Source organism: Odocoileus virginianus, chromosome 34 (assembly GCF_023699985.2).
Source record: "Odocoileus virginianus isolate 20LAN1187 ecotype Illinois chromosome 34, Ovbor_1.2, whole genome shotgun sequence".
Lineage (NCBI taxonomy): Eukaryota > Metazoa > Chordata > Mammalia > Artiodactyla > Cervidae > Odocoileus > Odocoileus virginianus.
This window is the reverse complement of record NC_069707.1, coordinates 9,190,574-9,213,913: the sequence shown is the minus strand read 5'-3', so window position 1 is coordinate 9,213,913 and position 23,340 is coordinate 9,190,574. Positions and strand designations below refer to the sequence as shown.

General features: G+C 43.1%; 1 protein-coding gene across 2 annotated transcripts in view; it reads left to right on the top strand.

Moving 5' to 3' along the window:
- Positions 1 to 23,340, top strand: part of SNX9 (sorting nexin 9) — an 87,053-nt gene that overhangs the window by 13,209 nt on the left and 50,504 nt on the right. The window contains exon 1 of one of the 2 annotated variants that reach the window (XM_070461512.1): positions 5,682 to 5,747. The exons of the other annotated variant lie outside the window; for it this stretch is intronic. Coding sequence (XP_070317613.1) covers positions 5,697 to 5,747 — 51 coding nt within the window. The 5' untranslated portion in view covers positions 5,682 to 5,696. Of the gene's footprint in view, positions 1 to 5,681; positions 5,748 to 23,340 lie in introns of those variants that run through there. 2 annotated transcript variants of the gene reach the window in all.

Genomic DNA, 23,340 nt, shown 5'->3' with positions numbered 1-23,340 from the left:
TCAAAAACTGTTATATGCTTCTCATCAATTTGTGATTTTCAGTAACTTTTCAGCATTGTACTGATTGGTTATTTGTGTTATGTGCAAAATGGCTTCATCTATTAGAGTCTCTGATTATTATGGTGGTGAAGTGACTGTGATTGGTTGTTACTTTTCTTGTTGCTTTTTGGTTAGCCAGAAAACATGCCATACAGTTTTGTATATCATAGTTCACAGCAATCAGTCCAGATTTATTTGCTTTGTATCATATGTTCCCAAAGTGGTTGTATAGTGATAATGATTTTTAATTCACTAAGGGAAATTACTATGTAAAAGGATCCTGTTTTTTAATTATTTTGTAATTGAGATTATATTTGTGTAAATACAGTTTTTTAATCTTGGGTCATGTGCACCTATACTTAATTTTGATGAATTTAAATTTCACCACATTAAATATTTTTCTGTTTGCCCACGTCGATGACTCAAAGAGATAAAGATGTTTTTAAAGTCTAGAGAAAACAAAGAATATCGTCCCTAACTAGAAAAACCTATGTTTGATAATTAAGTTGGTCTAGGACTCATACGCATGAACACAAGAGTTTGCTTCAGAAAGTAGCCTGCATTCATGCAACTTGCCTATGAACTATCAACAGGAATTCGTGTATGTATATGAACAGTGCAGAAAAATGCTGTGAAATCCTTGTATTTCCAGATAATGTGAAATGGCATTTATACCATTCAGTCTTCTTGCTGGTCCATAAACAACACACACTATTAGTTATGGGAGGAATACATTTGATTTTCATATTCTGTGGTTAACCTTAGAATGTTATTGTACATAAGTATCAAGGGGTATCTCTGGGATATATTAAGTATGCTACCAGACATCAAAAACTTGTTATTTCATTCAACAGTCTTTCTCCAGAACTTATAAATTCTGTAAGTGAACAGTGCATCCGTTTTTCTACTCTCAAAGAATTTACAATCTAGTGGGGAAAGCAGACACTTGAATCTCTTCAGTTTAGAGTTCTCGTTGTTGGGGTAGAAGTGCATGCAGTGCCCAGTGATGGCATAGAGTCTGGGGTTGGAAGGGAGACCTTCCCTCTGCTGCATTTACTGTCACTGGAAATGTAAAACTTGAGTTTCTATCAGTAAAGAGGCTACAGTTTGAAAAAGTTTATGAGAAAGTAAAAACTAGTGGATTACTCCGACATACGTCAGTCATAGTACAGATCGTTTCTCTGCTTGAGATGAGGTTAAATAAGTGAGAACACATTTAGTTTGAGGTCCTTTAAACAGTTCCTTATTAGAGCAACTGCTCTTGCAGGACAGAGTACTTGTCAAAGAAGGCCTGCGTTTCCAGCATGCCTAGTTGTGACCTCAGTTTTTATCTGGGACTAGACAATAAGCCACTTTTGCGGTCCAGTGAACAACATGTGCCCTGCAGATAATCTGTTTCTGTGACTTGGCCCCTTCTAAATCCCTGATGGCCTTGGACACAGCATCTCCCAACGGTTAAAACGGATCTGCTCCTTTTGATTTCCACGCTAGCAGATCAGTTAAAATACTTGGAGTGTTCATGTGCCTGCTTTGCAGCACCTAGAATTTATTTTAGATTAGAGATTCCCAACTGGTGAGTTTTCAGGAAAGTGGAGAAGGTGTTAGTCGCTCAGTCGTATCAGATTCTTTGCAACCCCATGAACTGTAGCCCTCCAGGCTCATCTGTCCAAAGGATTCTTCAGGCAGGAATACTGGAGTGGGTTGCCATTCCCTTCTCCAGGGGATCTTCCCAGCCCAGGGATTGAACCTAGATCTCCTGCATAGCAGGCGGATTCTTTACCATCTGATTTGAGGTTGTTGGCATTTCTCTATGATTGAAGTTAGCTAGTACATAAAAAGGTAATTGCTCACAGCTTATTGCCCTTTGATTTCCCTTGAATCTTATCTTTAGAAGAGACATTGTGTCATGTCTCCTATTAGAGATGCAATGAATGAAAAATGAGTTCTGTGTGATCATGAAATTTATGTATTTCACAGTAGTATTGGTGGAACAGCAGAGAGATTGGGAGGCTGGGTTCAAATCCCAATCAGATCCACCTGTACTACTTTGGAAAGTTCCTTAATGCTTCATTTTCTCACCTGTAACATACAAGTAGTAATAGGAACTCAGGTGTGAGTTCCATTGCACAATCCAGGTAGGGGAAAAAAGCAGAACTTCATTTTCTGGTAATAATTTACAACCATTTATGTCCTCATCCTACTGGGAGATTCAGCTATAATGTAATCTGTAGCTCACATTCTTCTCCTCTTGCCCAGGGTTAAGTGTAATTTGAAGGCGGGAATCTTCCATTATTCTTGGGCTTTCCTGGTGGCTGAGTCAGTGAAGAGTCTGCCTGCAAGGTTCAATCCCTGGTTCGGGAAGATCTCCTAGAGAAGGGAAATGGCAACCCACTCCAGTATTCTTGCCCGGAGAATCCCATGGACAGAGGAGTGGTGATTCTTTTTGCCATTGCCTTGTTGTGCCTTGTTATTTCTAGTCAATTACCTTGCATATGTGAACATAAGACAAAACAAGGCAGAATGTTAGAGGCTTAGAGAACAAAAGTGTGAATGAGATTATAAAGCACAGTGGCCTTGCGGGGAAGTCTGTTGTAAAACCACTGCATGTGTTGAGCAGATCTGTTTACTAAGTTCACAGATAGTACATCTCATTGGATCCTCCTGTGGTACATCACTGGGTTGTTTTATTACCTTCAGTAAATCGTTGAGCACCAGCCATGGGCCAGAAACGGTTGGAGCATTAGGAACACAACGTTAGAGAGACTAATTTTAAGTGTCTGCACTCAGACAAAAAAACCCCCGCTCTCTTGGGCCTTGCATGCTAATGGAGGAGATATCAGTTAAAAAAAAAAAATCAGAAAAATTCAACTGGGAGAAAAGAACTTGCTGAGTGGTGAGAGCGTGTGCCTGTGTGTGCACACAGTGTGGGGTGGGGTGACCAAGGAAGCCTCTAGGAAGGTGACCCTCAAGTCCAGATCCCAGGAGGAAGGCTCAAAATTTCCATCTCTAAAGGAAAAGGCGATAGCCTTGGGGAGAGTGTACCCAGAGGTCCGGGAGGTCACGTGGCCAGCTGAGCCGCGGGCGTGGCCGGACCCTCAGGTCGCTGAGTGAGTGAGTGATGAGGAGGGCTTTGGCATGCATTCTGAGAGGTGAAACCACAGGAGGGTTTTCAGCACATCAGGAACAGCTAGCTGACTTTTCTCTTTTCCTCTCTCTCCCTCCTTGCCTCTCTTTCTCTCTCTTTTCTTTCCTTCTCTCTCTTTCAGTTGAGCTTGCCCTTATGAGGGCTTCCCATGCGGCTCAGGGGTAAAGAGTCTGCCTGCCAATGCAGGTTTGATCCCTGAGTCTGGAAGATCCCCTGGAGGAGGAAATGGCAACCCACTCGAGTATTCTTGCCTGGGAAATCCCATGGACAGAGGAGCCTGGCAGGCTACAGTCCGTGGGGTCACCAAGAGTCGGACATGACTGAGCATGCATGCCGCATGCCTTTATTAGGCCCAAAGCATACTGTAGGGAGTAAATGCCTTGTTCACTTTTATATTGGACTTAGGTCTGACTTGATCCCCTCTCTAAGCTGTATTGATTTTATCTAATTAAAGTCATACTAAGAGAATCCTATGCTCCACTTAAGGCAATCAGTGCACAGGAGGATCCGGGGATTACCCTTTTCTATATGTATGTGGACTATCCCAATCCAGTCGCTTGAAAATAATTTTAAAAGAAAATTTAAAGCATCTCTAACATACTGAAATTTCCGTTCTGTCTTTTCTCCTGGATATGCTGAAAGTAAATGCATACCCTTCTCAGACCATGTGCCCCTTTGGGCTGTAAACAGTGGGTTTGGCTGTCACCATCCTGTGGACTTGACCTGTGTTCACCCAGGGAGTAGGTAAAATAGCTTCAGACTGGCAGATTATCAACAGATGTAGAAATATTTATAACCAATTACAGCCGACTTCATTCCTTTTCTAATTGGAATCACTGCTTGCTAAAGCAGTTTATTATGTAAACTTCCTGAAGCCTCAGCAGTTTTGAGAACAGTAGTGTAAGAAAGCAACTGGTACACTGAGAATTGGGTCAGAATGTTCTCATGGGCTTAGACGAAACAGCATCAGCCCTGCCTAGGAGCTTGAGATTCAGTAAATCTTTATTCTTTTTCTGGTTCCGTTATGTGTTTTTGTTTTTTGTGATTTTTTTTTCTTTCTGGTGTGCAATATATTAATGAAATTTCATATTATTTGGGCTTAAAAACTCCACATCTGACTGATTCATGTCAATGTATGGCAGTAAAATTTAAATTTAAAAAAAAACTCACATCTGAGAGTTTTTAAGATACTATCTAAATAGTTTGGTATAATTCTTTATTTTTAAATTTTTATTTATGAAAATCCCAAACATAGGCAAAAGAAGAGTAGTATATAAACCCCGTATGTATGTATTGGCAGCCACAGCAATTACCAGCTCCTGGCCAATTTTGTTTCCTTTAACCTTCCTCTCCCATTTTTATTTATTTATTTATTTATTTTTTAATTGGAGAATAATTGCCTCCCTGATTATTTTGAAGCAAATTCCAGACATACTGTCTCATGATAAATATTTCAGTGTATACCTCCAAAATAAGATTTTTAAAACATATAACAATTCCTAGTATCCTATTTAAAAATTCAGAATAAATCTTTAACATCTTGAGATATCCAGTCTGATGGTGTGCCGTGTAAACACGTTCATAAATTGTCTGCTAGTAATCATTAAGATGAGGACAGTGCCATCTAGTTTAGCTAGATGCTTAGGTGATGATATTTAAAGCTATCACTAAAATAAATAAATAAATAAAACTATCACTGATTGGCATTTGTGTGACTCTGCCAGTGTTAATTTAAAATGGATTTTGCCATAGGTAGTGTGACTAACCCTAATGCAAAGGTTTCAGGATAGGTATGTTGCTTTCCTCTTGTCAGCGCCACACATCACAGAATCCTCAGCAGACGGGCCCCCCTGCAGCCTGTGTGTCCACTGTGGGTGGTGCAGGCCCCAGGAGGCTGCCCAGGACTAGCGCTGAGAACAGTGGGGTTACACACGCATTTATCAGGGGTAAGAAAAACAGGCCTGGCCTTCAGCCTCCAGATGGTACCTGTAGTTGATTGAAAAGTGGGTGAAAATAAGATTGAAAAGGAAATACTAACCGTCTTATTATAACTTAAAATATTTAAATATCCATTCATTTGCCAGTCCTTTAATAGAAAGCCAGGGTCTTTTCTTGGGAGTATGTGCCTCTGATTATAGTTCCAGGTGATCCATCTTGTATAAGTGGTCCATCTTCTTTTGAAGAACTTGAAGAGTTCCAAAGCAGTTTCAGAGTATTGTGAATTCAAAAATTTTAGATTTTAAAAATTGTTACTTCCCATTTAACTGTTGTTTTTGATGTGCTTGCTTTGACAGAAAGCTTTCTAACAGCTTTTTTTTTAAATCAAGGCTCCTCCTTTAACTTCGTTTTCTTAGAAATACTCTTTTTTTCTTGTTTCATTAGCTTATGTAATAATTTGGTTGCTTATCTACAGGTACAGCTTCAGCTGGTGGGGTCAGAATGGCCCCTGTATCTTAGGGAGTAGCCTCTCAGGGCAGTTCATCCAGCATGCCCTGTGTTTTGGGCTTCCCACATGGCGCTAGTGGTAAAGATCCCACCTATCAATGCAGGGGACGTGAGAGAGGTGAGTTTGATCCCTGGGTCGGGAAGATCCCCTAGGGGAGGGCATGGCACCCACTCCAGTATTCTTGCCTGGAGAATCCCATGGACAGAGGAAGCTGGTGGGGTCTCCATGGGGTCACAGAGTCAGACACGACCGAAGTGACTTAGCATGCACACACGTCCTGTGTTTTATACAGAGCGCATCAGTAAACCTGGCAGACTGGTCCTGTGGAACACAAGCTGCATGGTACTCTTTACTACTAAGTAGATTGTTAAGATTTGTGGCTAGTTACCTGGGATTGCTTAGGTTAGACTATGGATCTCATGGACCCGTCACACTTTGAGGAGAGTTGATGGTGGATCAGGAGGAGAATTGATGGTAGTAATAAGTTCAGCATTTTTTTTTAATACTACTTTAACTTGATCAGCTACCTTTAGTAAATCAGTATCCTAGTGCCATATCAGGATTTAAACAATTATCAGAAGTGCTTTTCAGTATCGTTTTCAAAGAAAATGGATTTTAGACAATTATCTAATAAATAACAAAAGTGTAGTTTACTTAAGTAATGTACCATTTTCTCTTTTACCAAGAAAATGGTATCGTAACTCTTTAAATTTAGAGGATCTTAAAGTATGGGGAACTCAGTAATTACAGTTTCTGCATTAGTCTTTCCTTCTACTCTAGAAGTAGGGAAGACTTAATCCTTTGGAAAAAATATTCTGCTGATGGCAATGGGATGTGCTCTTTCTTGGCATTTCGGTTTTGCTGGTGTTCAGTGCTTATAATAATTTGCAGCTGAGGTAATTAGGTTTACCACAAAGGATATGAAAGAAGTAAAGACATACAGCTTCTGTTCTTGAGGCCCTCGTGCCTTCCTGGATCACAGCCTCGTCGAGGTGAAGGGGCTTGCGTAACTCAGTGATGCTATGAGCCGTGCCACACAGGGCCACCCAAGATAGACGGGTCATAGCGAAGAGTTCGGGCAAAACGTGGGTCCACTGGAGGGGGAGATGGCAAACCACTCCAGTACCCTTGCCACAAGAACCTCATGAATAGGATACAAGACCATACTCATCGGGGAAGTGAAAGATACTGGCCAAATTACAAAGGCCCAGCATCCTCTCTGATTCTGCTGTAACCTTTGGTCTTTCCCACTAGCCTTTGAGGGCGGCGGCTTGTTTTCATAGCCTCTCACAATGATCTGTTGTGGATGACTTCCTGAGTGACAGCTGGGAGCCTGCTGGGTGTCCTAGAGAGGACAAGCCTGGGTTGCACTTCCAGCTTTGCTACTTTCTAGCTCAATAACCATAAGCAAATTAGTCACGCTGGGCTGTTGCTTCCCGCTCTGTAATTGTGCATGTCTTATCCCTTACAGGGACATTAAGCTTTTTATGACTTCCAGGATCATCACAGTATAAAGAATTGTCCTCCCCTTGCCCAGCATTAACTGTACCACTCTTAAGAAATACTGGGTCCTTGGCTCATCAGGCCTAGATCAGTACCTGGAGCCAGACATGGGGTTACCTTACCTGACTCACAAGAGGGGTGGGATGAAAACCTGAACAAAATGGGGGGGGTGGGGTTTAACCACTCAGTGAAGAGGGGAGAGGAGGGCATGGATGTTGTGAGCACTCCGCAGTGCTGATTCCAGCGACGTCTTCTGTGTGAGAGAAGAAAGGTGATTGGAGAGGACTTGGTGTTGTGGAGTGGGGGACAGGGCTAGATTTTTAGGGTGGTGTTAGATGTTGGAGGATGGTAAACACTAGGGAAATGGATCTGAGCTTGACTGCAGGGAACAGGGTGTTATTAGGACTTTTTGATATGTGACGCGATGCTGGTTTTACCGAGAGGGCCTCTGGCAGCAGTGAGCTGGGTTGACTGGCTGAGAAGAAAGATGGCGATAGGAAGATCCCACCTGCTCCAGGTAACTGACATCATGGGAGGCGCAGGGCAAAGAGCTAGTTAAATTCTAGTTCATTGGTCAGGCGTTTTGCCTCAGGGTAGGTTACTTGATGTATGTAGTTGGTATGAACTGCTGTTTCTCCTGCAGACCTGAGTAATACCACGGGGTTGTTTTGAAAATGAAGGAAGGACACATGTGAAGTGCATCCCACTTAGAAACACTTAGTTCCACTTCGCCGTTCCTCATCCGCTTGGTTTCCTCTTTTTGTAGGGACTTTTAGTTGCATGAAGGACCAACTAGAAAGAGAAAAGAGGATGCTGGCAAAAACTTGGTTGGAGGTCCATTTCCTGTGTTGTAGGAGGTATCTGGTTAGGACCCACCAGGGAGTTTTTCTGGCTTCTCCATCTTTGCATGTGATGACTCCCTCATTCTGAATTTTTCCGTCCCTTGGTCCCTGTTTAGTCTAAGTCTCTTATTTGACTAAGTATGATTCATTCTTCCGTTTTTTGGTGTGTTTTTTTGTGTGTGTGTGTGTGTGTAATAAACATTGTCAGCTCTTCAAATTATATTGTATTTCTCTAACGTAATTCTGTTTGCTCATCTTAATTTTACTGTATCTTTAACTTTATACTTCTGATATGATAAACAGTAGTTGTATTTCTGTGATGAGTTATAGTTGCTATATGAATTTAGAAGAGAAAGTGCCCTAAAGAGGAACCACCGATAAAAATAAATCATAGTTAAGAGTACTGGCCTTCATCCAAGTGTCAGTTTAAAACGGCCATCCCTGCTTCTCCTGTAACCCTGTTGTGTGTGTATTTATGTAGATGGCTTTAAAGAGAAACATCATTTTTGAGTAAAAATCTATACATTTCACTTAAGTATAGTGCTTGCGTGCGTGCTCAGTCACTCAGTTGTGTCCGACTCTTTGCGGCCCCATGGACTATAGCCCACCAGGTTCCTCTGTCCGTGAGATCTCCCAGGCAAGAAAACTGGAGTGGGTAGACATTCCCTTCTCCAGGGGATCTTCCCAACCCAGAGATCAAACCCACCTCTCCTGCACTGGCAAGTGGATTCTTTACCACTGAGTCACCTTAAGGAAAGTTCATCCTTAAGTATAGTAGCATCTATTAGCATAAGTTAAATAGATTAATGTAAGATATGACAAATCTAGACAGTGTATTAAAAAGCCGAGATATCACTTTGCTGGCAAATCTTCATAAGGTCAAAGCTCTGGTTTTTTTGGAAATCATGTACCAGTGTGAAAGTTGGACCATAAAGAAGGCTGAGCGCCAAAGAATTGATGCTTTCAAATTGGAGAAAACTGTTGAGAGTCCCTTAGATAGCAGGGAGACCAAACCAGTCAATCCTAAAGGAAATCAGCCCCGAATATTCATTGGAAGGACTAATGTTGAAGCTCCAATACTTTGGTCACCTGATGCAAAGAACCGACTCATTGGAAATGACCCTGTTGCTGGGAAAGATTGGGAGCAGGAGGAGATAGCAGAGGATGAGATGGTTGGATGGCATCATCAACTTAATGGACATGAGTTTGAGCAAACTCCAGGGATAGTGAAGGACAGGAAAGCCTGGTGTGCTGCAGTCCATGGGGTCACAAAGAGGTGGACACTACTTAGTGACTGAACAGCAACAGTGTAAGATAGTTGATTTAAATTCTTTAAATAGGCTCAAAGGGACTTGTAGGTCATCCTATCATTTTTTCATGTGTGACTAGTGTGGTCTAGAAATCAAGTATCTGATGTCTTTTATCTTATCCAGTAATACATGGTTATGATGGAATTATACTTTTAGGGCAGTCTTTTTGAAAGCAGGAAAATGTGTCATACTTATTAAAGCAGTACCATGAGGCATATATTCTATAGGAGTTTTCTAACAAAATTTTTTTAAAAATTTATCCATTTTGGGACTTCCCTGGTAGTCCAGTGGTTTTTCATGCCTCCACTATAGGAGACACGGGTTCAATCCCTGGTCAGGGAACTAAGATCCTGCAAGTGTAGCCCCCCCCCCCCCTCCAAAAAGTTACCCATTTTGATTATTGCACTTTTAGGACAGAGATGATAAGCAGAGCCTGCTAGGAGAGCACTGCTGAGAGGGACTGCGGCTGTGTACAGACTGTGCTGGTCGATTAGTCGTTTCTACCACGGGCCCAGGAAGGAGACAGGAGGCCTGCATAATACACTACATAGCTGTTGCTCTGGTCTCAGTAGTGCTTAATTCCTCTAGCTCATTTTCAGTCTGTTTTATTCATAGGTTATATAAGTAATATACTCTTTTTTCTTTTTTTCTCCTGAATGCTAGTTTATAGACACAGCGGAGAAGCCCTGCTAAAAAGAAGGCTTGATTTTTTAAAAACTGTTTTTGTAAATGTACCTTTGTATTATTTGACCTCCAGTTTGTACTTTTACACTGAGCTTTGCACAGCGCTTCCTCTGGGCCTTCGCCCTTGCTCCTTCTGCCTTAGCTGGCCTTGCGTCCTCCCCCAGTCCCTGCTGTCACACGCTGGCACCCTCATTCACAGGTGTCAGCTCAGATGTTGTCCAGTCGCTCAGTCATGTCCGACTCTTTGCGACCCCATCGATTGCGGCACACCAATCCTCCCTGGCCTTTCCTATCTCCCATGATGCCTCCTCAAAGTGACTTTCCCCAACAACCCCTTTCAAAGTAGCTACCACCAGTCCATTACTCTGTCACATCAGCTGACTGAGCTCTACCAGCGCCTCCACCACCTGCTTCCTGGGTGGCTCAGTGGTCAAGAATCTTCTGCCTGCCATGCAGGAGAAAAGGGTTCCATCCCTGGTTCGGAAAGCTCCCCTGGAGAAGGAAATGGCAGCCCACTCCAAAATTGTTGCCTGGAGAATTCCATGGACAGAGGAGTCTGGAAGGCTGCAGTCCATGGTGTCACAAAGGAGTTGGACATGAGTTAGCGACTAAACCACCACCACCACCTGCAATGACCTTGTACACCTCCTAAAACAAACACTTCTGAGGGAATGCAGCCACCTTTATGCTTCTCACCACCGTGTCCACCTAGGGCGGAGCCCTGCACTAGTAACTGCCTGTTACATATTCTGTTGACGAATGAATGTGTGTCTGCCCCAGCTTTGGTCTAGAATCTGGTCATCCGCTCTAGTAACCACAGAGGATCCCAGGGGAGTGCAGACTTTAAACATGGTCTCTGATGGGTTTAAGCAGAAAAGCCTAGAATGCTGTGGGGAAATTCTTGCCCCACAGTCACAGTAGAGATTCAGGAAAAGTATAATTAAGAAATGTTCGGGATAAGCGTTGGCACTTTGCAAAACGGCTTAGTTTATACACATAAGAGGTGTATGATTGCCTGTTAAATGGTTTTTGATTCTTTAGCTGGGGCAGTAAACGTAGACTAAACGAAGTTTTTCATCTCAAGAAAACTACTTTCTATAACCGCAAAACTGAAATAGGTGAAATTTATTGGAAATGGCAATGAATTCATTAACTTGAGCATCAAACACCTGTTATGTTGTAGATACCAAACTGTGCAGTACATTGATTAATCATTCATTCCTTTAACAAATATGTATTTGAGTGCTTGCTGTGTCAGGCACTGTGCTGAACACAATAGAGAAGGAACTTAGAGTTCAGTAGAAGATGCACCACAGGTCACAAGCAGGAATAAGACTGTGTAAGTACAGCAATGGGGAAGTACAGTGTAGGCCCAAAGGCAGGCTGGGGGAGAGACCCAGCAGGTTTCGGGGGTCACAGGATGTTTCCCACAAGTGAAATCTCAGTGAATTAAGGGGCTCGAAAGACTAACAGGATTTGATCAAGTCAAGGAAGAGGGGAGGTGTGTTCAGATGTGGGATTCATCAGTATAAAGATGGCAGGAGGAAGTTGTCAGGGTGACTGTCACCCAGTGAGAGTATGTCCAGTGAGAAGAGCACCAGATCCTGGGAACGTGAACTTTTTTACAGGGTGACCTGCCTCCAAAAAGAAGCCTGAGAAAGGAGAGAAGACAGTCAGAAGAGGTCCCACCTGGTGAAGCAAAGGGAGGAGTGTTTCAAGAATGAGGAAGTGGGAGGCAGAGTGAGCTGAGGGCCCAGCAGGGCCACTAGTTCCCCTGCAGGAGGGTTGCTCCTGGCCTTGAGAGAGCCATTCCAGTGTCATTACAGGAGCAGAGCTCAGCTGCTGTGGGTTAAAGAGCGAGGAGCGAATGGGGTAGACACGGTGAACCTGGACAGCTGGTCTTAGAATTTAAGTTTCTTTAGAATGGATAAAGAAGATGTGGTACATATATACAGTGGAATACTACTCGGCCATGAAAAAGAATGAAATAATGCCGTTTACAGCAACTTAAATGGACGTAGAGATTGTCACACTAAGTGAAGTGAGAAAGACAAATACTGTAGACTATCACTTATATGTGGAATCTAAAGGAAGACACGAATGAACTAACCTACGAAACAAAAACCGACTCACAGACCTGGAGAGTAGACTTGCGGCTGCCAGGGTTGGGGGCGATGGATTGGGAGTTTGGGGTTAGCAGATGCCAACCATTGCATATAGGATGGATAAACAACAAAGTCCTACTGCGTAGCACAGGGAACTATATCCAGTATCCTGTGATAAATCATACTGGAAAAGAATATAGAAAAGATTATCTATGTAACTGGATCAATTTTCTATGCAGCAGACATAGATTTAATACTGTAAATCTAGCTATACTTCAGTAAGAAAGTAAATTGATTAAAGTAGTAAATTCATATTTCTTAGGTAAGTTAAGAGAAGGCATTGGTCAGAGGGTCAGAGGAGTATTTGGAGTTGAGGCTTCCCAGATGGCACAGTGGTTAACAATCTGCCTGCCAATACAGGAGACCTGGGTTTGATCCCTGGGTTGGGAAGATCCCCTTGAGGAGGAAATGGCAACCCACTCCCGAATTCTTGCCTGGAGACTTCCGTGGACAGAGGAGCCTGACAGAATACAGTCCATGGGGTGACAAAGAGTCAGGCACGATTGAGGGTACATGCACAATAATTTCAAATTTCTTAGAGATGTTAAGAGAAGACATTGGTCCAAGGAGTATTTGGGGTTGAAGTAGGAATTCTCTAAAGAGTGGTTTAAATGCTAAGGAAAAGGAGAGAGCAGAGAAGTTTAATAAAATCATGAAGTAGTTAGAAAGCGTAACTGGCTAAGAGCCTCTGAGCATATAGCGTAGGGGGTGGTTATCTTTGTAGTCTATGAAAGTTTTCTCCTGGCCTCTCCTCTCCCTTCCTTCCTTCCTTTTTTTTTTTTTTCTCCACACTGCAGCTTGTAGGATCCCGGTTCTCATAGGGACTGAACCCGCCCCCTCAGCAGTGAGAGAATCCAAACCACTGCATCTCCAGGGAAGTCCCTGTTTTTTGAAATTACAGCTGAGGTCATGTACTTACATGTAAACCCCCAAAAGTGCCCTAAAGCAAAAAAATTTAAAGTGGTTTTACAGTGTGAAGCTCATCACGTCTGCTTTATATGCTTGGTATCCACGCTGAAAGTATTTTACTTTAACGCTTCTGGCAGGCCACTTTTGAGATCATATCTTTGTTTTCTTTGACTTTTAAACCCACATTACTGCTAGCTTGCTGGTGGCTGTCTGTGTGTTAGGGGGTGTACCATCAGCCACAGAAACCTAATTCCATAGAAGGAACACAGCGCAATTAGGGTAACATTAGTTGTGTTTCCCTCCCCCCACAATTGTACTATTTATTTGCATGGACTTTTAAAAATCATGGTAAAATATTTGTAACATAAATTTACCATTTTCCAGGCAAGCATAAATGCCTTGATTTTATAAACTAAAGTCGATTTTGCAAAACTCTAACGTGTATCCTATGTGTCTCTTAATTACACCCTTGGAGGTTGTCCTGCCTGCTCCTTGGGTGGTTCTTCCTTGGGCGGTTTTCTTGCTGCGCGCGCTGATCAGTTCTCAGCCGCGGACCCCGAGAGGTGGCCTCCCCGCAGGTCTCCAGGGCGGCCTGGGTGCCCTTTGCTCTCCCACACTCTGGCCTGTGAACCTCGCCTCCAGTGCCTCCCCACTCTCGCATCGCGACGACCTCACGGCCGAGAGGTCGACAGCCTCTGCCTGGTTTCCCGTCCCCAGTCCTTGGGCTCGTCCTCACTCTGGGATCTCTCTCCAGAGCTGCCACTGCTGAGTCTTAGATTTTGGTCAGCGTTTGACTTGTTTGAAGTTGGAGAGTAAACCCAGTACCTGGTGTACCATTTTTTTTTTCTGACGTTGAAGTTTGCCTACTATGTATTGTGAAATTCTCGTCTACTTTCTGAAATACATATATTCTGTTAAACTGGCCTTTTCCCAGGACCAATTGTCTTCAGAAGAAAAGGGCCCCGGTATCTTCCTTCCCTGTCTCTTGTGGCGGGAGGAGTCTTGTAGTGACATCTACCTGCCCGCTTCCTCCACGCACACCCAGCGTCAGGTCTTAAAGGCGCTCAGGGATCCTGACTCCTGGCTCTCCCGCCTGGTGGCTCAGTCCTGCGGGGACGTCTGTGTGCATGTCCTTCTGCACCCTGTCCTGGGTCTTTCTGTGAGCCAGGGCCCCTGCAGTAGTGCTGCTGTCTCGTCTTACCTTTCCTACCTCTGTCTCTTGAAGCGCATGTCTCACCGATAGCGTGTCTTTCTTCCATTTACCTCGCTGCGGTGGCGTCCCGTCACAGAGCAGGAGCTCTTGAGCCGTGCGCTCAGTAGTTGTGCTGCGCGGACTTGGTTGTTCCACAGCATGTGTGATCTTCCCAGACCAGCGATTGCGCCCGGTGTCCCCTGCATCGGCAGACGATTCTTATCCACTCTACGGCCAGGGAAGCCCAGGGTCTTACTTTTTATCAAGTTGACAGTCTGTTTTTTAATTGGAGTATTTATTTTCTTCCTTCCATCCGTCCGTCCGTCCATCCGTGATTGCCCTCAGGTTCACAGTATACATTGGTATCTTAACACATTTCTAACTTCAAATAACAATACAGCACTTCACATACTATGAGAACCTAGTACATTTCTATATCTCCTTCCTGACCTTTGTGCTGTTTCCTGTTGTACATTTTATTTCTCAGTTGTATAAACCCCACAACACATTGTGGTTATTCTTGTTTCAAAAGTCAGTTATCTCTTAGGGAAATTAAACAGTGAGGTTTTTTTTTGGGGGGGGGAGGCTTACATATCATTTCTGACGCTCTTCTTTCTTTGGTGTAAATTCAGGTGTTTGGTATCATTTTCCTTCTGGTTAAACAGCTTCCTTTAATATTTCTGGTAGTGTTGGTTTACTGGTGACAAATTTAGCTTTCGTCTGGAAATGTCTTTATATCATCTTTAGTTTTGAAGGATGTTTTTGATGGGCATAGAATTCTGTTGACAGTTTTTGTTTTGTTTTTTTCACCGCTACAGTTTTTTCACCGCTTTACAGGTGGATTTTGATTTTATTGTTTCCAATAAGAAATCTTCGATCATTCTTTGTTCCTTGTGTGTCATATGTCTAGCTCCTGCCCCCATCTTTGGCTGCATTTAAGATATTTCTCTTTATGGGTGATGTTGCATCAGTTCCTTTCTTGAAAGGGTAACTTCTGAGTGTGTTGAGTCGAGGGTAGCCTTTAGCCCTAGCCTGCATGGGGTCACTACCTTGAAGGCTTTGGGTGTATTCAGTGGAATTTCCCTCTCTGGCTAGTCAGAGCTCTCGTATCTTCTGGTTCTGCCTGACCTCTGACGGTTTTTTGACCCTGCAGCTCCCAAGAGTTGACCTTTGCCAGACCTTAAAGCAGTTTGCCCAGTTGTGTGCAGTTCAGTATTTATCAACTGGCTCAAGGAGACCTTTGTGCAGGTTTCTGGAGCTTTTTCCCTGAGTAACTCCTTTCTGGTAGTTTGTCCTAAGATTTCAGCCACTTTAGCCTCCTGGAAGTTTGGTCTCTGTCTCTCCAGCTTCGCAGGACCTGTGCTTCCTGCCTGGGGCTCTCGGCTTCTCCCAGCACTTGGTCAGAAAGTGCCCAGGGCCACAAAGCCAGAGCCTTCTTAGGGTTCGTCTCCCATTTCCTTTCTCTCTGAGTTCTCTCTCCTGTGCAGTCCTTTTGTGGAGTCTCTGGAAACTGTTACTTTGTATATTTTGTCCAGTTTTCTAGGTGTTTTTGTCAGTATGTGGTAACAGAGCAAATCTAATACCGGTTACTCCTTTGTTGCTTTTGCTATTTGATTGATTGATTTTCTTTTTTTCTTGGCCCTGCTGTGAGGCTTATGGGATCTTAGTTCCCCTCCCAGGGGTCGAACCCCAGGCCCTTGGCAGTGAAAGAGCAGAGTCCTAACCACTGGGCCTCCAGGGAGTTTCCTTGATTAGTTTTCACTACTAGATTTTGATGTATCAATTACTCACTTTATATTCTAGTTTCTCTCTCTTTTTTTAAAAATTTTGCTTGGTCTATACTGTAGTTTTTTTAGTCTCTCCTTTTAGTAGGTTTATCCTAAAAGGGCCTTGGGTTGATTCAGGTTCTTCCAGAAAAATGATAACGTTCCAGGGGACAAGTTTATTTTTTTTGCAATTTCGCATATGGTCAGTGTTTCACAGCTGATCCATGAGGTCTCTAAACAGCAGAGAAGACTGCACCACAGCTTGGGTCCGCTTTCTTGTGCTTTCCCCAGCGCTCAAGTGGGCGCTCTGAAACTCTCTGTATTTGAAAAATATACAGATTTAGGGGAAATTTTAGTCCCTGTAAGGAATTTGAAGCACTGAGTATAATAGAATATTTTGATAGATTCCTTTGAGAGAACTTGTTTCTCTTAACTTTTAAGAGATAATGTGTTTTTTTCTAAATGGGATTGTTGGGTATTCAGTACAGAATGATCAGTGTAGTAAAGGTTCAGTGGTCCTTGCTGGTGATCACTAGTGTTAAGACAAAAGAGGCTAACAGCTGAAGCAAGAACTTGTTTTAAGGGACAGTCTTTCAACCTAATGAGGAAAATAAATACTCTAAGGTACTTTGTGCCATTTTGGAAACTAGGCTGTTTATATTAGAGGTAGATGAAAATGTTAAAAGTTTTGAACATATGCTCTCTGGCTGTTGATTTTTGTTCATGGCCTTAAAGTGCTAAAGGTGAAGTTTGGTCATTTTTGGTTTTTCAAGTCATGGTATGTTTCAGGTACCCTTTTTTAAAGTGAGCAGAGTACTTTGGGACAAGTTCATTCACAATTTCTCAAAAAGAAGTCTTGGAATTCTAGATGAAAAGTTGTTATATTTATAGCTAGGCATCTCTATGGTGTTGTACCTTTGTTCTCAGGAACGCGGTGTGATGTATTGAAAAGATGTTCTTTACTAAGGCTCTTCATGCATTTGGGTATCGCCTCTGCTTGGTATTTTGGTTTTTGCTGTTGTTGCTCTTGGGAGTAACTCCCAGTTATCTTTGTATACATACATTAAAAAAAAAATCAAGTGACTGTACAGAGAAGCTTGATTTTTTTGCCAGTTTATTTTAAAATTGGTCTCCTGATTAATTTTCATCATTCTAGTACTGTTTCAAATGATCAGGGTTGAGGAATTCCCTGTGGACCACCATCAGCCTTGCTGGGTTACCCCTTACCTTTGTCGCAAACTCCACGAGGTGGGGGCGGAGGGCCCTCTGGTTGACCTCCCTCAGGTGGTCTGGTTCTCCTTCAATCAGGTGAAGTAACAGGCTCTAGAACTGCCTTTTGTGTGAATAAGTAACCTGGCACTGGCTGTTTGCCTTGTGTGGGGGCAATTTTTTTTTAGCACATGCAGAATGTATGTATGATAGTCAGGAAAAACACTGGATTCATGATAGCTAACATTAATTGAACCCTTTATGCCAATCACTGTTCTGAGCACCTTACTACATCCATTACTTCACTGATCATTTGTGTCACGAGGCACATACTGTTGGCCTTATCACATTGTTGAGGAATTTGAGCCGGGACTCTGAGGAATTCAGTCAAGTTTACAAAGCTGTGAAACAGTAGAATGGGGAGTTGGACTCATGGTCTGGCTCTGAAGCCAGCTCATAATCACTGCGTTGCCAGTAATTACAGTTCATCCCCCTTTTGGGGGGAGAAATGAAAAACATTGTCAAGACATGCTGGGGGGCAGGGGTGGCGTGGACAGACCACTGTTACTGGGAACGTATATGTTTTCTACTTACTGTCTCTGAAGTTTCAGACTTGGGGTACTGTTTGCTGGTAAACCTTTATCTTTTTTTTCCATAATACACATGTCGTCTTATAATCAGGAAACACAGTAAAGCTATTTGAATTTGGAGTGGGGTGCAGTTTTTTTCTTAACCACAGGTAAGTAGGTTTTCCTGTGCTTTGCCCTGGAGGTTGAGTGGTGGATTAGTAGCCTTGCAGCTCAGATAAAGAGCAGGGTAGATGTGCTGATATGAAGAGTCCGAAGACTAGATAAAACATGAAATGCAGAGGCGTACAGTGGTTCTGATTGGGTGTGCGTGTAAGTGTGTGTGTGAGTGTCAAATGCAGAACATTCTGAAGGGTACTTTCAAATCTATTAGCGCTTGTGCCCTTTGAGGAGAAGAGGAATGTTTTCTAGCTTTTCCTTTTTTAGCTTCATTGTATTGCATCTGTTGTTGTTGTAAAAGTGCCTTTTTACACACACACACACACACACACACACACACACACACACAGAAATGGCACACAGAATGAGAACTCCAGGAGCGCGTAGACTTTAACACAGACTCTGACTGCCTTCCAGTCATTCTTTGAGTTAAACTTTGGAGCATTTCGTGTTTTGTCGTACCTGGGAAACATTCTCAAATAGACTGTGGTAGTTTCAGCAAGATTATGAGCTTCCTGGGTTAGTGGTATAAGACAGTGCTTCTGATCTGTAATTTTTTTTGACTGAACAGTAAGTTCGTATTAAAAACAACAACAGCACTTAAAACGGTACATAAAGATAACACTGAAAATCTCTCCTATCCCTCCTTCAGCCAGCTGTCTTCTCTTAGAGGCAGTGTTACTTCTGTATATCTTTACAGAGATAAGCAGATGCATTTTTTCTTTCTTTTTTTTTTTTTGACACAATGGTGTACTTTGCTTTATTTTCTCATTTAATATATACACTTTAGAGATGATTCCACATGTGAAAAATAAGCAAGCCCTCCTTTTTTGTGGCTGGACTACTTGATATTCCCTTCCATGGCAGGGCCCTACTTGGCTAACCAATCCCTAGTTTCAGGCTGGCCTGGGCCTTTGCTCTGGTAAACAGACCTGCAGTGAATAACCTTTTGCAAATGTGTGAATATTTCTGGAGGAAGAATTCCTGGAGGTTGAGTTGGATTTTGATAGGCACTCCCAGGCTGCCTCTCACTGCCAGCAGCACTACGTAATTCCTCTTTCCCTGCCCCTACACCGTCACCCACGCAATGTTGTGATCAAAGGTTTTTGTTTTGTTTTGCCTGTCGATAGAGGGAAAATAATATTTGTATAGTTTTATAAGTGAGGTTTTACATTTTTGAGAGCCTTTTGTTTCTTACTGATTTGTAGTTACCCTCATAGAGTAGGAGAGCCAACCTTTAGTCTGTGATAAAAGTCACAAATATTTTTCCGGTCTTGTCATTTGGTTTTGTTGTTTTGTTTTTATCTTGTTGATAATGGCTTTTGCCAGGCAAGGTAGGTATGTGTTATTTTGGGAGAAGAGAAATTTTTCTCTCTTCAGGATTTCTGTTCCGTACTTGAAGTCCTCCTCCACTGCAAGATTATTTTAGAAATTCACCTAAGATGTCCTTTGGTGCTTTTCATTGTTTTCTGTAAACTTGATGACTTAAGGCAGCATGTTATTCCCTGTCCCTCTGCAGGTTGGCTGGGAGTGGTTCTTGTGGCCTGAAAAGCCTGCCCGGCCTTGGTGGCGGTGGTTGGCCTCGCCCACGTGCTGGGGTCTCACCTTGTGCAGCTGGGCCGGCTGGGCTGCGGCGGTGGTCCCCCTTCTGCAGAGGCTCACAGGGCCGTGGAGGTGAGCCTGGCCACCGGGAGGGCAGGCCCCACCTGGCGCGGGTGGTTCATGCCTTTGCTTGTATCACAGTTGCTGTTACCCTGTCGGCCAAGGCAGGCGCATGAACGAGTCCAGAGTCCAGAGGTGGAAAAAGAGCCTTCCCTTAACGTACCGGGAGGAGTGGCAGAGTCCCCTTGCAGCGGGATTCAGATGGGGGTGGGAAGATTATTGTGGCTGTTTTTGCAAGCACTGTGCCAGACTTCTCAGTTCTTCCCATTTTCTGTGTCTTTCAGGAATGTTGTACAGTTTTTCCTTACACATCTCCCTACTTTATTCCTAACTAGTTTATCTTTTGCTGATTCTATAAATGATGTCGCCCCCCCCCCATCTTCATTTAAAATTCTCGTCCAGGTGATACATGTACCCAGTTAAAATGATATGAAAAGAAGTAAACAGAAATGTCAGTATTCTTATCTGCTCATTTTCCTCTCCCATCTCTACAGGCAACCAGTTTTAAAAGAATTTCTTTTAATTATCTAGTGCTTCTTTATGGAAGTACTGGCAAATATAAGTATTCTTCTGCCTATGGAAAAAAGTGGCATACTGCATGCCCTATTGTGCAGCTAGCTGGCTCTCCTCAGTGATACAGTAGTTGTGTCAGTACATAGAAATTGTTCTCATTCTTTTATCGCTACATATTTTCTTGTGATGATATATGTGGTTTATGTAACAAATTACCTTTTAGTAGCTACTAGGGTAGAAAAGACCCTAATGCTGGGAGGGATTGGGGGCAGGAAGAGAAGGGGATGACAGAGGATGAGATGGCTGGATGGCATGACCAACTCGATAGGCATGAGTTTGAGTAAACTCCGGGAGTTTGTGATGGACAGGGAGGCCTGGCGTGCTGAGATTCATGGGGTCGCAAAGAGTCAGACACGACTGAGCCACTGAACTGAACTGAACTGAACTGAAGGGTGGTCTGTGGTCTTTTCATATTGGAAACAGTGTTGCACTAAATGACTTGGTATACACATGCATGTAGAGAGTGGACTCTCAAAATAAGACTTCTGGATCTGAGGGTGAATTGATCTTAAAAACTGTATTGAGGCAGAATTTCTCACGTCTATCAGATGAGCAGAAATACAAAGGTTGGGTGATTGATTCTGTCTGTGAAGCTGGGGAGAACCATTTCTTCCATATTGCCAGCAGAGGTTTAAATAGTACAGTCCCCAACGAAGGGAAATCTGGCTACATCTTCCAGATTAGCTTGTCTTCCTTTAGGTGTGGAATTGAGCATCTTTTCCCCACACATAAATGGTATACGGACCATTTATTTTTTTCTGTGAACTGTGTGTTTCTCTGCCCATTTTTCTGGTGGGTTGCCGGTCTTTTTCTTGAGTTCTAGATGCTCTTTAAAAACCTTTTGATGTGAATTGCAAACTTCTTTCCCTGGTAGCTCATGTTTTATATATTAGTGATTGGGGTAGTAGTGATGCTATGTGTGATATGGCCAGTTTGATGCCACCACATCCAAGAACTGTTCAGACGCTTTCATCTGATTGTTCTGTACACCGCATAAAGAAGCTTTGATCTGGGCGAGTCTGGGTAGAAAGCCTGTTGGAGTCACCCCAGCCTCCAGCGGTTTGGTCACACATGGCCCTAGGATTCCCTTGGTCCAAGTATTTGCCGAATCGTGTGCGTGCGTGGAGTGGAGGCGGGGCGGGGTGACACGGAAGTGGATGGTACAGTTTGCTTGGTTTAGTCTAAGTATTCTGAAGGATTTCTTCCCCCGTGTGATTGTATAATTGCCTTTTGTTACACAGAGACTTAAGATCATTCTGTTCATTTCTTGGAAACATATTCCTCCACAACTGAATTTCTGTTTACTTTTCTCTTCATCTTGGAAGTTTCTCAAGCTGTGGTGCTTGTCTGTTTGGCCAGTTAGAACTCTACAGGTGCGTCATGTTTCAGGAGAACACACCTCAACCCGTTTTAGGAAAAACATTTTTAAAAGCAGGTATCAATTTTACTGGTAGTCTATTCTTAAAAAAAAAATTACAGAAGAAAATTAATTTTTGAGCCATTCTTGATGGCTGCTACCAATTCTGACTGACCAGGAACTGTGGAAATTTAGCCCTTGAAATGCTTGGAGTTGTTTGTTAAAAGTACAGCTACCCCTGGAAGAGGCAGTGAGAAAAACCACCTTTTCTTTCAACGACCACATCAAAAATAGTCGGCAGCTTGGCAGTTGAGGTCAAGGTCAGCATCTTGACCTGCGTGGATCCTGTAGTGGTGGCGAAGGCGGGAAGGTGAGGAGAGCCTGAGGCTGAGAGAAGCCGGGAGAGGAGTGGGTGTTGGCGGGCTTCCAGTCTGCGCTAAACCTGCTCACCTAGAGCAACCGAGTTGCTCTTCTCAGCTCAGTGACCTTGTTTGTTTTTTTTCTTTTCCTGTTGACATTTATGCTCATTTGGGGATGTGCTTTTTAAATCTTCTCCAAAGTTAGTCTCAGTTATAATTCTTAAGAAGCATCTCTAGGTTTAAAAAAAAAAAAGTCCTAAGTCAATGTTTAAAATAAACCTACAGTGTTTATAGACATTTTCCGTGGGTAGATGTTCAGTAATATTTAAATGTGTAGGGGAGTTTCCATTTTTTTATTTTTGACTTGTTTCACATTCTGTTTCACCAAGTTGTTAAGTTTAGTAGACAAGAGGCTTCTGTTGTTCTATATTTGAGGGTTGGTAGGATTTAACTGAATCAAGAAAATCGTCCATGGATCCTCAAGGAGCAGGATCAAAACAGTGGGTTCTCGTCTGGCTCTTGTCCTGGGGGTGCGTCCTGGCCTGGGGAGCCCCCCTATCCCTCAGGCCTTTATCTCCCATCTGCCCTCATTGCGTGAGGGATTGAGGTTGGTTTGACCTGTTTTTAAAAACATGTTTCGGTCCCCAACGGGACAAGCCGAATTCTGTCTCCTTTTGCAGCTGCCTGAGGAACATGCCGCAGCCCAGGGTCGCTGTCCTCCGTAGTGACCTCAGGAAGACAGTGACACTTGCAGAATTCTCACTCTGCCTGCGCCTGGCTCTCAGTCTCCCTTCCCAGTGTATAAAAGTAAAGGATCTGATGCCGTACACTGCTGTTCGTTTCTTTCCAACATTTTATTATGAAAAATTTCAAGCATGTAGAAAAGTTGAACTCATTTTCCACTGGACACCATAAACCCACTATCCAGATTCCATAAATAAGTTTACTTACTATACCGGCTTTATTGCATTCCTCCACCAGTTCATCTTACTATTTTTGATGTATTTCAAAGTAAATTAGTATTTGGGATATTTTCCCCTAATCTTTTACCACTGGATGTGAATCCTGGGTCGCTGTTAGAAGCATTGCTGGCATCCTTAAGCAGGTGTGGAGAAAGCACTGGTCAGCACAGTTCTTGCCACGTGGTTGGTGTGCAGCAAATGTGTTAAAGGAATGTAGTCCCACTAGTCCTAGTTGATGAACCCTGTAGGCAGATTTAGGTTTGCCTCTTAGGACAATTACTTTTTTATATATAATTCTGTGTATTTATTTATATTCCTTGTTTGGCCTTCATTGCTGTGTGGGCTTTCTCTAGCTGCGGAAAGCGAGGGCCACTCTTCGTTGCGGTGTGCAGGCTGCTCCTTGTGGAGGCTTCTCTTGTCGCTCTTGGAGCTGGGGCTCCAGGCGCAGGGGCTCTAGTAGCTGCTACTCAC